The 14,089-nt window shown below is 39.8% G+C and overlaps 1 protein-coding gene across 1 annotated transcript in view; it reads right to left on the reverse strand.

Moving 5' to 3' along the window:
* Positions 1–750: 750 nt before the first annotated feature.
* Positions 751–14,089, reverse strand: part of LOC104218484 (glutathione S-transferase U9-like) — a 28,503-nt gene continuing 15,164 nt past the window's right edge. Inside the window, exons 2-3 of the mRNA XM_070159303.1 lie at positions 1,247–1,356; positions 751–1,104 (exon numbers count right to left, since the gene is read on the reverse strand). Coding sequence (XP_070015404.1) covers positions 751–1,104; positions 1,247–1,356 — 464 coding nt within the window. The remainder of the gene's footprint in view (positions 1,105–1,246; positions 1,357–14,089) is intronic.

Here is a 14,089-nt window from a genome sequence, read left to right on the forward strand (position 1 = left end):
ATGCTAGTATTAGTTATACTTGCATTAGTTATGCTGGTATTAGCTATGCTGGCATATTTCTTATCCATTGTTTGGTATGATGTATTAAAGCATTGCACAGTTTCTAAAAGAATTGTTTGTTTACAAAAATGCCCTCAAAACTAGCCCACACTCTAACTTTTTAAAAGAAACATATGTTGAGAAATGTTTTTATATGAAAAGGTTTTAAAAAAATTATTTTATTTGTCTACCTATATTGTAAAATAAAATTAAATATTTATTTATAAAAAAGAAAATATGCTAAATATTTATTTATTTACTAGGGATATAATATTATTTCTCACTATTTTGATTATTTTGAACTTGCATTAATATATTAACTAGCATATTTTAATCAAGCATAAATTTTGAAGGACAATTTTGTCTTTAATTAAGCTAATGCATGCATTAAAATCCATTGCATTGCTAATACCATTATTTTCTATGCATTAATTATGCATAAGATAATACCAAATAGGATGTATAACTAATGCTTGCATAAATAATACATAGGTTCTAAATGTCTACCAAATAATGTATTATTAATACACAAAGTTAATGCATGCATTAACTTATTTAATGCATCCTATCAAACGTCCCCTTATAGTCTAGTGGTACTGACAAAGAGTTGTGGGTTCAATTCTCAATATTTCCTTCCCCTATGTAACAATAATGTTTTTTTTTCTTTTTTTCTTTTTGAAAAACAAGTATTACTTTCAGAAAATCAGGCGCTCAGTCGGTGGTGGATTCTAAGGCAATTTGCCAATAGATTTTGAGTAAAGACACCAGCTTATCATGAGGGGGACAAATTTCTTTCACCGCTGGCAAATCATTTAAACTTGTCACACATAAATAAAGCAGTGGGGTGTTTTCCCGAACCAAAATCTTCACACCAAGGACGTCTTCATATGCTTTATGAGATCCAAATGTTGTGACCAGCAAGATTTGTAAGAGCCCCAATTCATTTCCTTGGATTTCAGGAATTCCCTCTTCAACAAATCTTATTTTCTCTAACACTTCCTCTTGAGCCTTCTCTTGTTCTTCTCCAGTTGACTTCCACAACTTAGCCGTGCTGGGTAAAAGATGCTGTATATATTAGAGCAAAGTAATGTTAAAACATCTTTAAAACAGGCTGATTTGACCATATTGAGATGTCCTAATATTGCACACCCAGACATAAATAAATAAATAAAAGTGTTCAGTGGTCACACAGTTCAACATGACTAACCTGAACAAAGTAATTAGCCCAAAAACGAATTATGGCTCTTTCATAGGGTTCTTGTGGCAAGATTCTAGGTCCGGTCTTCCAGGTTTCATCGATGTATTCAAGAATGAGGAGCGACTCTAAAAGAGTCCGGAACCAATTATGGTTCTTTTGGACTCAAAATATATAAATAGGTGATAAGAAAAAAGGTAACAATTTTATATATAGTGCCACAATACTTGACGCTATACATTAACGTTAACTGTGCCGTTAACGTATAGCGCCAAATATTGTGGCACTATACTGAAAAAGCTGACACGCCCAGATATAGCGCCAAAATAGCTGGCGCTATACTGAAAAACCTGATACGCCTAGGTATAGCGCCAAAATACCTGGCGCTATACATAAATTTTTAACAACAGAACCTTCTTCATCGTCGTTCTGGTCTCTTCCTCAATATTTTACTCCTCTTTCTTCTTGGTCCCCCATACCCGCTGCCCACGAGTTAAAAAAAAAAATTTGGGCCCCCCCGTCACATAAAAGTTGTAGAACGTAGGTCCCACATTTGAATAGAGCTTTGTATTATTGTTGATTCACACTTCCGAAGTCAAAATTTCAATCTATTTGCTTTCCGAAAATTCTAAATCGAGGTATTTCAGTTTATTTTAAGTTGAAACTTTTATAATAATGCATATTATTTGATTTGTATGTGTTGTATTTCGGTTTATGTTTTTTTTCCGAAACTAGCATGTTAGATTTATCCGGATTTCATATTAGTGTTTTATTAAAAAAATATCCTGATTTATATATATGTGTTTTTTTTTGTGTTTTATTTGCAATTAAATTTATTTGTTGTTTATGTTTAGTTTAGATTATTTTTTAGCGTAGTAAAACTAGACCTTTTTAGCGTAGCAAAACGTTGACCCTTTTAGCGTAGTAAAATTTAGAGCCTTGTAGCACAGTAATGTGTAGTATTTTAGCTTAGAATCCTTTTGTTTAAGTATCTTATATTGGTAGTTGAAAATGCAAACTTTGTACAATTAAGTTAATAATTGTATCAACACACATAATTAGTAATTTGTACAATTAAGTTATTAGAAAATATGAATTTAAATTATAATAAAAAACACATAATTATTAATGATAGTTTGGTGCCACTGGGCCTTAAAATATCGAGCCCAGAACCCATAGGTATATATATATATATATATAATTTGTACAATTAAGTTATTAAAAATATGAATTTACAGTTGACGACATGAACGCGACTATACATCCCGGCCCTCAGACTTTGAATCTATTATCCCTGCAGCCCCAGCATAGATCCGAGTATATATGGGACGGACAATTGCTTACGCAGACTTTCCGGGCCAGGAGAGTGGATCTATTGTGGGAGTTTTTGAGTCCTCCCCACGTTCTACATCCTCGCGTGGTCCATTACCTGGAGGAGATGGGATTATATAGGATTATTAGGATTGGCCGGATACAGCTCGAATATGCTTTGATCACGACCTTGATTGAGCGGTGGCGACCGGAGACGCATACTTTTCATTTGCCCATCGGCGAGGTCACCATCACACTCCAGGACGCTGAGATTTTATATGGCCTATCCATTGATGGCTTGTCAGTTTTACTGCCTGCGACCATAAGATATTATTCGCGGCACGCATATTGGGATATGCTGCACATGCTCACGGGTTTCATGCCGGAGGACGAGGAGGTAGCGTCTGGGTCCAGTCGTATACAGTTGGTCCCCATTAAAGACCACCTGGTGCAGATCCACCATACTATTACCGACGAGTCAGCGGAGGTGGATGTACAGCGATATACGAGGCTGCTGTTGCTCCTTCTATTTGGGGGGGGGGGTCTTGTTCCCGAACACTTCGGGGAACCTAGTGAGCCTCCGTTTTCTGCATCATATTGCCCGGTTCGAGGATACAACCATCTACAGCTGGGGTGGTGCTGTCATCTCATATCTGTACAGGCAGATGTGCCAGGCTTGCATCGGCACATAGAGAGACGTTGGTGGCTTTCTGCCGCTTCTACTGGTGATAACATATTCAAATAATATGTTCATTAGTTACAATTCTACCTAGTTATAGTTAATCTTATACTTTACGTCAACTTTGTATGTTAGGTTTGGGTCTGGGAGCGATTTCTGCAGTTTCGGCCACCTCTACCACAGCTACCGGCTAATGTAGAAATTCCGCAACTCCCTCTAGCCTGTAGGTGGGTTATGCGTCGTACTCTTGAACGAGAGTATGATACCTATCATAATCTCCCCCTCTACAGGGATGTGTTGGATCTGTTGGAGGATGCACAGGTGAATATCTAACTAAACTTAACTGTTATAGATTAACTCAGTGTTGCGCATACTAACGGTTTGTGTTCTTATTTGATAGCTCATCTGGACGTCGTACAACATTGAGGTGATAGGTACCCTTCCAGCGTATTGCACGTTCGGCCGACATATTTGAAGGGCTTCTGTCCCACTCATATACCTCGATATTGTCGAGCATCATGCATCCGAGCGGGTATTTCGTTAGTTTGGCCTACCGCAACCTATACCGACTCCGCCTGCATGGCATGCTTTACATTATGAGAGGAATGATAGGTCCAGGGCGGACGACACATTTATGGCATGGCTTAACGAGCAGTTGGGTACTTGGGACAGGCGAGGGGACTTGACCCCACCTCCGCAACACTTTCCTATTCAACGTTATATGGCATGGTACCGGACTGTTTTCCGAATTTTTATCGGGAACCCAGTTCATCAGGCACATGGTCGGTACGTCCCATACGCCGGGAGACACGAGGCCCTGGTATATTTTCTGTTATTATTAATTATATACCTGTAATTTAGTGCCAAATATATAGTTTATATTTTTTACTTTGTGCAGGCGATTGGATTGCATACCGTCTATCATATGGGGCAGCAGATGTAGAGTCATGTCCACGATCCTGTGGCCATGTAGGAGTATAGTCATCGATTCATGGATGTGGCTGGCCAGACACTGCGGCGAGCCCGATTGGATCAGCGTTTGGCACACGAGGCTGATTATATGGACCCAACGCAGTACCATCAATTCATGGACGTGGTCGTGGGCGGAGAGGAGGTGGTCCCCATCAAGGGGGCGTTGAGGCTCCTGCTGATGATGTTGCTGCTGATATGGCAGGTGACATGCATGAGACGGGCATGCCGTCTTACAGCCTTGGAATTTATCGCACTCCAGTGTCATCGCAGGTGACCCCATCGGGTCAATTATTGATCACGGGCTCGAATATTCAAGGAGTGGATTGGGGTAGATACTTCCCAGGACCGTCTACCACTGTTAAGGATGGACCGACCCGTGATTTTTATAGTGGGCGCCGACTGAGTTTATGGCTCCACATCACATGCGCAGGTATGAGTTTATTAGTATTGAATTTGAATTTGTTTTAACTGTAACTTATTTATTTTCTTTAACTTTATTAATTTCCTTTTTAAGGCTTCATGCGATGCAGCGACAGATGACTACATTCAGGATCTAGACACGATGATGGTAAGACAATATAAATTGTTGTGAATTGTTATGTAGTTTTCTATACTAAGTTTCATATTATTATGTAGCCTTCTACTGGAGCTGACAGCACCACCGATACATGTCATCCTACGCCGCATCCGGCTATAAGGAGACAATTTGATGATGATGATCCTGATAGCGTACCCGGACTAGAGGGGATGCGCCTCAGGCCAGCTGCTTCATTGAGACACACCGGATGCGGGACACATTGACATGGTGTAAACAATATTTAATCGAATATGCCCATTACTTTTTTTAGTTCTCCATTCGTTTGATAGTTTCATAAAATAAAATTTAGAACAACACAAGCACTTAAACTTAACTTCCACTTCAATTAAAATAAAATTTAGTACAACACAAGCACTTAAACTTAACTTCCACTTCAGTTAAAATAAAATTTAGTACAACAAACATGGAAAACATTACTACAGCAAAAACACAAACATAGTAGGCCAACATAATAAAAATACATGAAATATGAAAAATACACTAAACACATACATTCCAATGTTTAGCCCCAGTTGGCATTTATTCTCCGCTCCAACCACTTATATCGTTCTTCCCGTTGTTCTTTTTCTTCTTCTACCTCTTTCAGTTAGCCTTCACCTACGCAAGTTCCTGTTTATATATTTTCTTACGTTCCTTTTGTGCTTCACAATTCCATTGTGTTTTCTATTTTTCTTCTCCCACCTCCTTCAGTTTCGCCCTCAAGTCTGCAATAATTCTATTGCTTTCTTTTTCATGTTCCCGTTGTCTTAAACACATATTATGAAGAAACTGCAGTTGTTCTCTGTAACATTCTTGATAACATGGTTCATCAACCCATTCCTCAAAATCACAAATAGGTTCGCTGGGAACCTTGTAAAACTGGTTCATACAGTGCCAGTAGCGGCGTCCAACTTCACCACCGTCCCAACGATTTTGCATCAAGCATGCTTTTCCACAGTTGCACTTTAGTGGACGAAGAGGTTGAGCCATTTGTGAAATATTTGCTTTTAGTAAAAAAAACCTTACTTTTAAAAAAATATTTGCTTTTAGTAAATTTTGAGCACACAAAATAACTACAATGAGCCCGTTATTTATAGGCGAGACAACACACACATAATGTACTATCTAATGACGCTATATTTTGCGTGTTAAATATCATGATGTTGACAAGACAACTTTATGTCAGCTGGTTAGCTTTTTCAGTTCGACAAGACAACACACACATAATGTACTATCTAATGGCGCTATATTTTGCGTGTTAAATATCATGATGTTAACAAGATAACTTTATGTCAGCTGGTCAGCTTTTTCAGTTCGACAAGACAACACACACATAATAAATATACAAATAATTTTATTAAATTATTATTTAAATAGGTAAAATGGGAAAGTACAAATCATAATTAACAAGCATAATTTTATTTCATAAATCTTGCAACATAGACATAACAACTAATTATTACAACATCAACTCATGGGTAGTTAGGTACACTAGAAGAACACCCACCCCGAGCTTGATTACTGCTGCCACCCAAAGGAGATTTTCTACGGTCATGTCCTGTTTGCGAGCATATACCACATTTGCGCGCATAAACGGTGTCACTAACATCCATTTGGTTCCGTATACACGTTCTCTTCTGCACCTGTCTTTTACGCAAATAGGACTTGTTACACACCATTTTAAATGATTCCAGAGGCCAATAATACTCAGCACCCACTAGCTGCGACTGACCACTATATGTGTTTAGGTACTTGGAAACGTTATATTGTTGATCAACATAGTTGGTCTCCGCATAACCAACACGTTGAAAATACTTGATGGCATGTGAGCAAGGCATGTGGTAGATGGACCATTTCCCACAGGAGCATAACCTTGCATATTTATTTACAGTATGTACATTATTACCCCGATTGTTATGGATAGCGGTGTAAACTTCAAAAACACCTCTTTCGTTATCATACTGCAAAAATGAATGCCAATGTGCTCGCCGTCTGTATTTGTCAAATCTCTTCATATGCACTGACATAAATTCAACACCCCTCTCCATCAATTCCGTTGCAGCTACAAATCGTTCAACAAACCTCTCCGCCATCTGCTTGAACGACATCCGCACCATGGCTGTGATGGGCAATCCTTTTGCCGACTTCAATAACCTGTTGAAGGACTCTGACACGTTTGTAGTAAGAATTTCCCATCGTCTGCCACCATCCGCATGCAACGTCCACTTTTCAGGGTCATGTCGCATTAACCAACGATAGGCTGCCTCGTCTTCTTGCCTGATAGAATCCATATGCCTCTGGAATTTATGATGTTGGTGGTCTGTTGCTGCCATCCACATCAAATCATGTAGATCCTTGTTGGGATGTGCCTTCTGGAAATTGGCCTTCAAGTGCCTCACACAGTAACGGTGGTATGCATAAGGTTCTTGCCATGCAGGCAAGTTCTCCACAGAACTTAATATACCACCGTGCCGATCAGATATTAGACAAATACCTGAACGCTGTTTGACAATGTGCTCTTTCAGGTGGTTCAAAAATAGCGTCCACGTCTATGTGCTTTCATTGGCACAAATGGCAAAATCTAGAGGAAATATCTGTCCATTAGTGTAAGCACGTGATTTTTGCTTCACGGGCAATCGCTCCAAAAGAAAACAAAAATAGTAACAAATGATTCCGCTGTACAATTTTTCGATTTTTCGTGGCATGTGCTGTTAGTCATTTGTGGTTCGGTCCATGTTGCATTTGATCTTATCAATCAAAATACAAAGTATGTCTGTCATGGTAATCAAACCGTAATTCGGTCGTTGAAAGAAAATTCAAAATATATATGCATCGTTCGTTCTAGGTTGTGATTTAACTTGCTTAAATATTCTTGTGATAATTGTGTTAAAATGTTACATTGTTGTTTGTGTTAATTTCATTGTTTTTTATTATTATTTCATTTTGGTTTTAAAATTAGAAAAAAAAAAGAGTGAATGAAAATCAGTTTGGGCCCAAGAAATGTAACAAAAAAGGCCCAAAACCGGCACACCAGTCCAGTCCAAGTCCGGCCTGCCCAAGTACGGACCCAAACGACGTCGTTTTAGGGACGGTTAATCTGAGCCATTCATCTCCATCGATCCGATGGCCCTTATTGGCCCTCATGACCCGACCCATTCCCATTTTAACCGACCCCCTACTTAACCAAACGACACCGTATTGTTAAGCTTCCCTAATCCTGACCATCAATTGTAATCAATCCAACGGCCAGGATTAAATCACCCTCCCCATATATAAACCTAACCTAACACCCCACGCCCCCTATCCGAACCCCCCTCCACTCATCTTCCTCACCAAGCCCTGAAACCCCCTGAAACCCTAGCAGCCGCCCTAGTTTCCCCTTCACCAGAACCCGGCGGCATGAACGCCGGTGACCACCTCCTGAACACCCTAAGACCCCCTCACTCTCCTGAACATGGATCTGTTACTCCCTAGCCTCAAATCACCTCCCATCGTCTCGAATCTGGATTTGAAGATTCGAGACAAAACTCGATCTATGCCAAACCTCACCATCTTCGTACCAGACAATCCCCTGACCTCCCTTGTGACCAAACCAAGTTTGGTTTGGTCCGAATCTACCCACAACTCCTAAAAAACCAGATTTGAAAATCCAAAACTTAGAACACGAGTAGCCTTTGAATCCGGCCGGTCTTGACAGGGGTTTGAGGTCTAATAGACCTTAACCAAGGTGTTCTCATGTGAGAACACCCTGGTTAAAATTTGTTTGGCCTCAAATGGTCAAAGTTGAGTCAGATTTGGGTCAGTTTGGTTTAAACATTTTTCGGTAAGTTTTTCTTTTCCTTTTTGTTTTATTCAACTGCTAATTGAGTTGTTAGCATGCTTTGTTGTGACTGTGTGTTATTGTCTGATAATTTTCTTAATTTCTTCCATCTCTATCAAAGACCTTTTTATTTGGTCGATTGTTTTCTGTGTATGATTTGAATGTATTCTGTGATATACATGTTCGATTAGATTAGTCGTCAAACGAGTTAATTCATATAGGTTCCCAGTGATTGAACAAAGTTGTCTGAAGTCATTCGGGACTCTGTACGTGTTGTTTATATGAACGATTGATTGTTATGTGTTACGATTAATATAGTCGAGTCGATGTATGTCGTCAATTAGTTTCAGTCATTAATGGTAACAACTTGATCCGTGTTGTTTATTTCTACTGTGATCGTATTTGAATCCCATTAGGAACTGAATTGTATTGCCTATTGGTTTTGTTCAAATTTGAATTAAAAGAACATCTAGGGGGTAGGTTATAATGGCAGTTCAGACTTTGAGCTTAAATGGATGCCATGTTCACTTAGTTCAGATGGTGGGTAGCATAGGTATGGTCAGTTGTTTTGGATTAAAATAGTCTGACAGCACATGCTGTCAGATTATATTCCTGCTGCCCATACTTTGGTTAAATAAATAAGGGATTAGGACACTTTAACAACAAAAAAGAGAGAGGGGCTATCAGGGATTTCATGGGAGTCTTGTTATTTAAAATAAGTAAGTGGAAAAACAACAGGGAGGGGGGAATTCTGAGTTGTTCAGCAGGCTGTAAAGTGCTGGGATTAGGCTATAAGAAGGGGGACCTTCCGTGAGAGGAGGGGGAATTCTTTTTTTTGGAGCCTAAAAAGAGGAGGTTCTTCTGAAAAAAAACTTAGTCTTGAGAGAGGTCTTGTGAGTTAAAGGAAACTGAAAAAATATAAGGAAATTTCCAGAAACACTGTAACCAAACACTGTCTGAAAACTGCAGAAGAATTCATATTGGTCAAGCTGTCTTGGCCAAGTTCTGTTGTTTGCCCTGATTGAGCTGCTTGTGATTGTTGAACTGCTGGTGTTGCTGCATCGAATACTCTGTTATTTCTGTTGTTTCACTACTCTTTTCTGGGATTACTTGTTTGGTGCTCGACCATCTGTTGGTTTTTCTTTGTTCTGGAAACTGTTGCTGGTTGTCTGTGGACTGTGGAAAACACTTGTGGTTGTTGGTTTGTTGCTGTGTTGTTGCTGTGTATCTGTTGTTGCTGTGTTTGTTGCATACTACCCAGCTGATCATTCCTTTCTTCTTTTGTTCTCTATACCAGGTACACAACCAATACACTGTCAAATGTAATTGGAAAATTGAGCATGAATACAAAAAGAAAAGACCTGAAGTTGACTTTCATACATAGATTGTTACATTAGATATCATGTACTGTATAATAATTTTCATTCCTGTGTTGACAATAGAAGTAGCCTGTATGCCCAGTGTATATCAATATAGATTAGCTGAATGATAGTTTATATATGTATGCTGATAGGTGAAAATATTCCCAATGAAATAGGTTGTATCTTAGACTTAGTTTAACTTTGTAATATGTCCTTTAATGTAGGCCAAGCCTGAAAATCATACTCTACTAGTTAAGTTCTTCCCTTTCTGATAAACTGCTTCATATAACTGGTAAACCATGTTTTAAGACAAAGAACACGGAGACTGCAATCTCAACCTCACAAAGGTCGAGCCCAGGTCGAAACAGACCAAGCAGGCCTGCATCGAACAAACAATGGCCCAGGTCTGGTCCATCACGCATGGGCTGGATTTGGGCCCTTGACTTTTGCTCGGCCGACTGTGTACGTGGCCGTGCTTCTGATTTTGTGCAAGCATTCGGAATTCTGTATAGATAACTTGCAAGCATGTAATTAACTAGGGCTATCTACTGTTTTCAATTAGTAGAGACAAACGCAACAAGAAACGTAGTTGCTATAGGATATCCTTTTAAAATAAGGACGAGATGAGCCTCGACAAAAATAAAGAAAAACGCACAAATTGCGGGGCCCTTGTTAAATATATATGTTGAAGCATTCAGTCCCTAAGGTGGGTCGTTTAGCAAATCTCACGACCTTCCCGGAATAATAACGCGATAGCCTCTTTAAGCGCGTATTTAATAATTTTACCTTCCTTAATTCGGGTGCACATTTATGTGACCCAAATCCAAATCTCAACCGAGTCGAGATATATCGATAACCATGGGTACATTGATGTAACGTGGTTCGAGATATGTTTTCACGACGTTGCAATTCTCGTAAAAATAATAATAATGACAAAAGCGGTTAAAAGATAAAATTTGCACATGGTTCATAATTGTATTTAAAATCAGATAAATAAGCCGAATATAACAGTTGAGCGACCGTGCTAGAACCACGGAACTCGGGAATGCCTAACACCTTCTCCCGGGTTAACAGAATTCCTTATCCGGATTTCTGGTACGCAGACTGTAATATGGAGTCATTCTTTTCCTCGATTCGGGATTAAAATTGGTGACTTGGGACACCCTAAATCTCCCAAGTGGCGACTCTGAAATAAATAAACAAATCCCGTTTCGATTGTCCTTTAATTGGAAAAACTCCCTTGCGCCCTCGCGGGCGTGGAAAAGGGAGGTGTGACAGCTCTGGCGACTCCGCTGGGGAGTGATTTTACCCAGAACCACTGGTTCAGGGTTCAAGAATTCGAGCTTAAAATAACTGTTATAGTTGGCTTTATTTTTATCTGATTTTTACATGCTTAGTGTGCTAAATGATGCTTTTACCGCTTTAATATTATCTGAATTGTGTATATAAAACTGTTGCAAAACCCTTCTTCTTTCTGAGTCTTCTAAATTTATGGTGTACACGTGCGCGTGACCCACCTTTCTGTTAGAAGTCATACCAAATAAGACGAAGTTGGGACAAGTAACTAGGCCGGGTAGACTTTCGTGCTCCCGGTACGTTACCCCCACTTCGGCTCAAACTGTCCGCTTGAGTAAGCCAGGTTTAGAACAATACGCCTCAGGTTTTTACCTAGAATAACTAAGCCATATACCGGATCCCTAGTAGGAACGTCTATTTGCATCATGTACATCCGACCTTGGAGACTCAACACAGGGGTTGGGTCTGTCTAGAACAGGTGAACCCGAAATAAAAAGACCATCCTGATGCATCCTACTTGCTACCTGTGCATTCATTTGCCTCGAACATGCTTGTTGACTGGCTTAAATGAAATCATGGTGAGAACTGAGGAATAAAATGGGTTGTATTTTTTTTTTAAAAAATAAAAAATAATAAAAATAAAATATAATTTCAAATCTTGAAATAAAGGTATTTAATCTTGAAAGGTATTTAATCTTGAAAATAGTTTTAACTGAAAATGATTAGAGTATATTTTCAAAATGAGTCTTGACTTTATTAAATTAAATTTCAGATACAAAATGAGCACCACACAAAACCCCTCATCCACAAATACAGAAGAGTTTCTATTCCAGCTTCAAATGTGGTGGTGTGAATTAGGCGAAGATGGTCAAAAGTGGGTCATCAAGCATTTGGGAAATCTCCCGGATATTATGAAAGTTAAACCCCGTGATGATCTGATTGCGGCATTAGTAACTTTTTGGGACCCTGTTCACAAAGTCTTTCGTTTCTCTGACTTCGAGCTCACTCCTACATTAGAGGAGATAGCTGGATATGTTGGTTTTGACGGAAGTTTAAGGAATCAAAGCTTGATATTCACAAAGGCTCCCTCGGTACATCGATTCTTCGGTCTTCTGAACATCAGCAGTCAAATCAGGAAAAGCAATGTCATCAATGGATGTTGTTCTTTCAACTTTTTGTATTCAAGGTTCGGAAAGTCAGATGGGTTCGAAATTCATGAGAAAGGCCTTACTAACAAGCAAGACAAAGACGCATGGCAGGTTCACCGTCGCTTCGCCTTCATGGTGGCTTTTCTAGGAATCATGGTCTTCCCAAACAAAGAGCGAACAATCGATATTCGCACCGCAAAGGTTGTGCAAATCCTCACCACCAAAGAAAACCACACCCTTGTCCCCATCATTCTCTCAGACATTTATCGGGCTTTAACTTTATGTAAAGCAGGAGCGAAAGTCTTCGAAGGATGCAAAATTCTGTTGCAAATATGGGTGATGGAACATCTCCAACAACAGCCCAAGATCATACAGTATGGGCCAAGCAACGATAATTGCATCGAGGGTTATGAGGAAAGAGTAAAAAATTATCAGGTTCTAGAAGGGACAGAAGCATGGGTATCTCATCTAAGGACTTTAACGGCAAATCAAATTGAATGGACTTTGGGATGGCTCCCGATGAGGGAAGTGATACACATGTCAACCTCAAATAGTTATCTGCTACTATTGGGATTGAGAAGCATCCAGCCATATGCGCCATTGAGAGTCCTAAGACAACTAGGGAGATATCAAGTAGTTCCTGATGATGAAGATTTGAGTACGCAAGAAATCGAATTGCACCCAGAAGCCACTATTCCTGAGGCTCTGCTCCAGCAGATGTGGAATGGATGTCGATACTTGAAAAGTGATACTCAAGTTCCAGACACATCAAAGGGTGAGATAAATCCTGGATATGCAAGGTGGTTCGAGAAACGATCTTGCGTGGATGATGTACCAGAACCTGAGCTAAGAAGGCCAACCAAAAGACCCCATATTCAAAGCTTTAATGATAAAATCCAAGGGCGGTTGATCCGGGGAGAAAAAGAAAAGGGGTACAAAGCAACTATCCATGCCCTAAAGGAAAATCTAAGGAACCTCAGTCTGGAGAAAGATTTGCAAGCACAAGAAGCTGAAGGCGAGAAGAAAAGTCTAGCCTGTGAGAATGAAAGTCTTCATGCTCGATTTCTGAGAATGAAAAAGGCTTCTGAAACGCCAATGAGGAATTGGAAGGATCAAAAAACCATCGCCAATCTTTTTGAAAGAATGCAAGATTATGATTCCGTTCTTGCTGCAAATGAAAGGGCGTTGAGCAAAGCAAAAGAAAGGATCCAACAATTAAACGAAGAAGCCAGATCTGATAAGGAACGCCAAAATAGGCAATCCGAGAAAGACAGGGCACAATTCAAGAAGGAAAAAGACCATTGGATACGATCAGAAGACCAACTTCGTGCACAGCTAGAAGAGGCAAGAAGGTACAGAGAGCATCAACAAGCAGACATTGACAAAGAAAGAGCGTAGGCGAGACTAGAGCAGGCCAGACTCCGAGCTCTACTAGAGTCAGCCCTAGATCGTGAAGACCGTATTAGAGATATAGCCACCACTCGCCAGCAGCAATTGCAGAATCAAGGCCAACATCTCCAAGATTTCAGAGCACAGATCCACGACCTGGCGGTCTACACCTCTCAAAGTTATGTAAACTGCCAAGGAATGGATTATGAAAGGTTTACAGAGCATGCACCCACTTTTGCCCGTCATCTAGCAGTGGAGTTGGAAAGGATGTATCGTACGTTGGGAGGTCATCCAGGTCAAGC

The sequence above is a fragment of the Nicotiana sylvestris genome, chromosome 10 (genome assembly GCF_000393655.2).
Source record: "Nicotiana sylvestris chromosome 10, ASM39365v2, whole genome shotgun sequence".
NCBI lineage: Eukaryota > Viridiplantae > Streptophyta > Magnoliopsida > Solanales > Solanaceae > Nicotiana > Nicotiana sylvestris.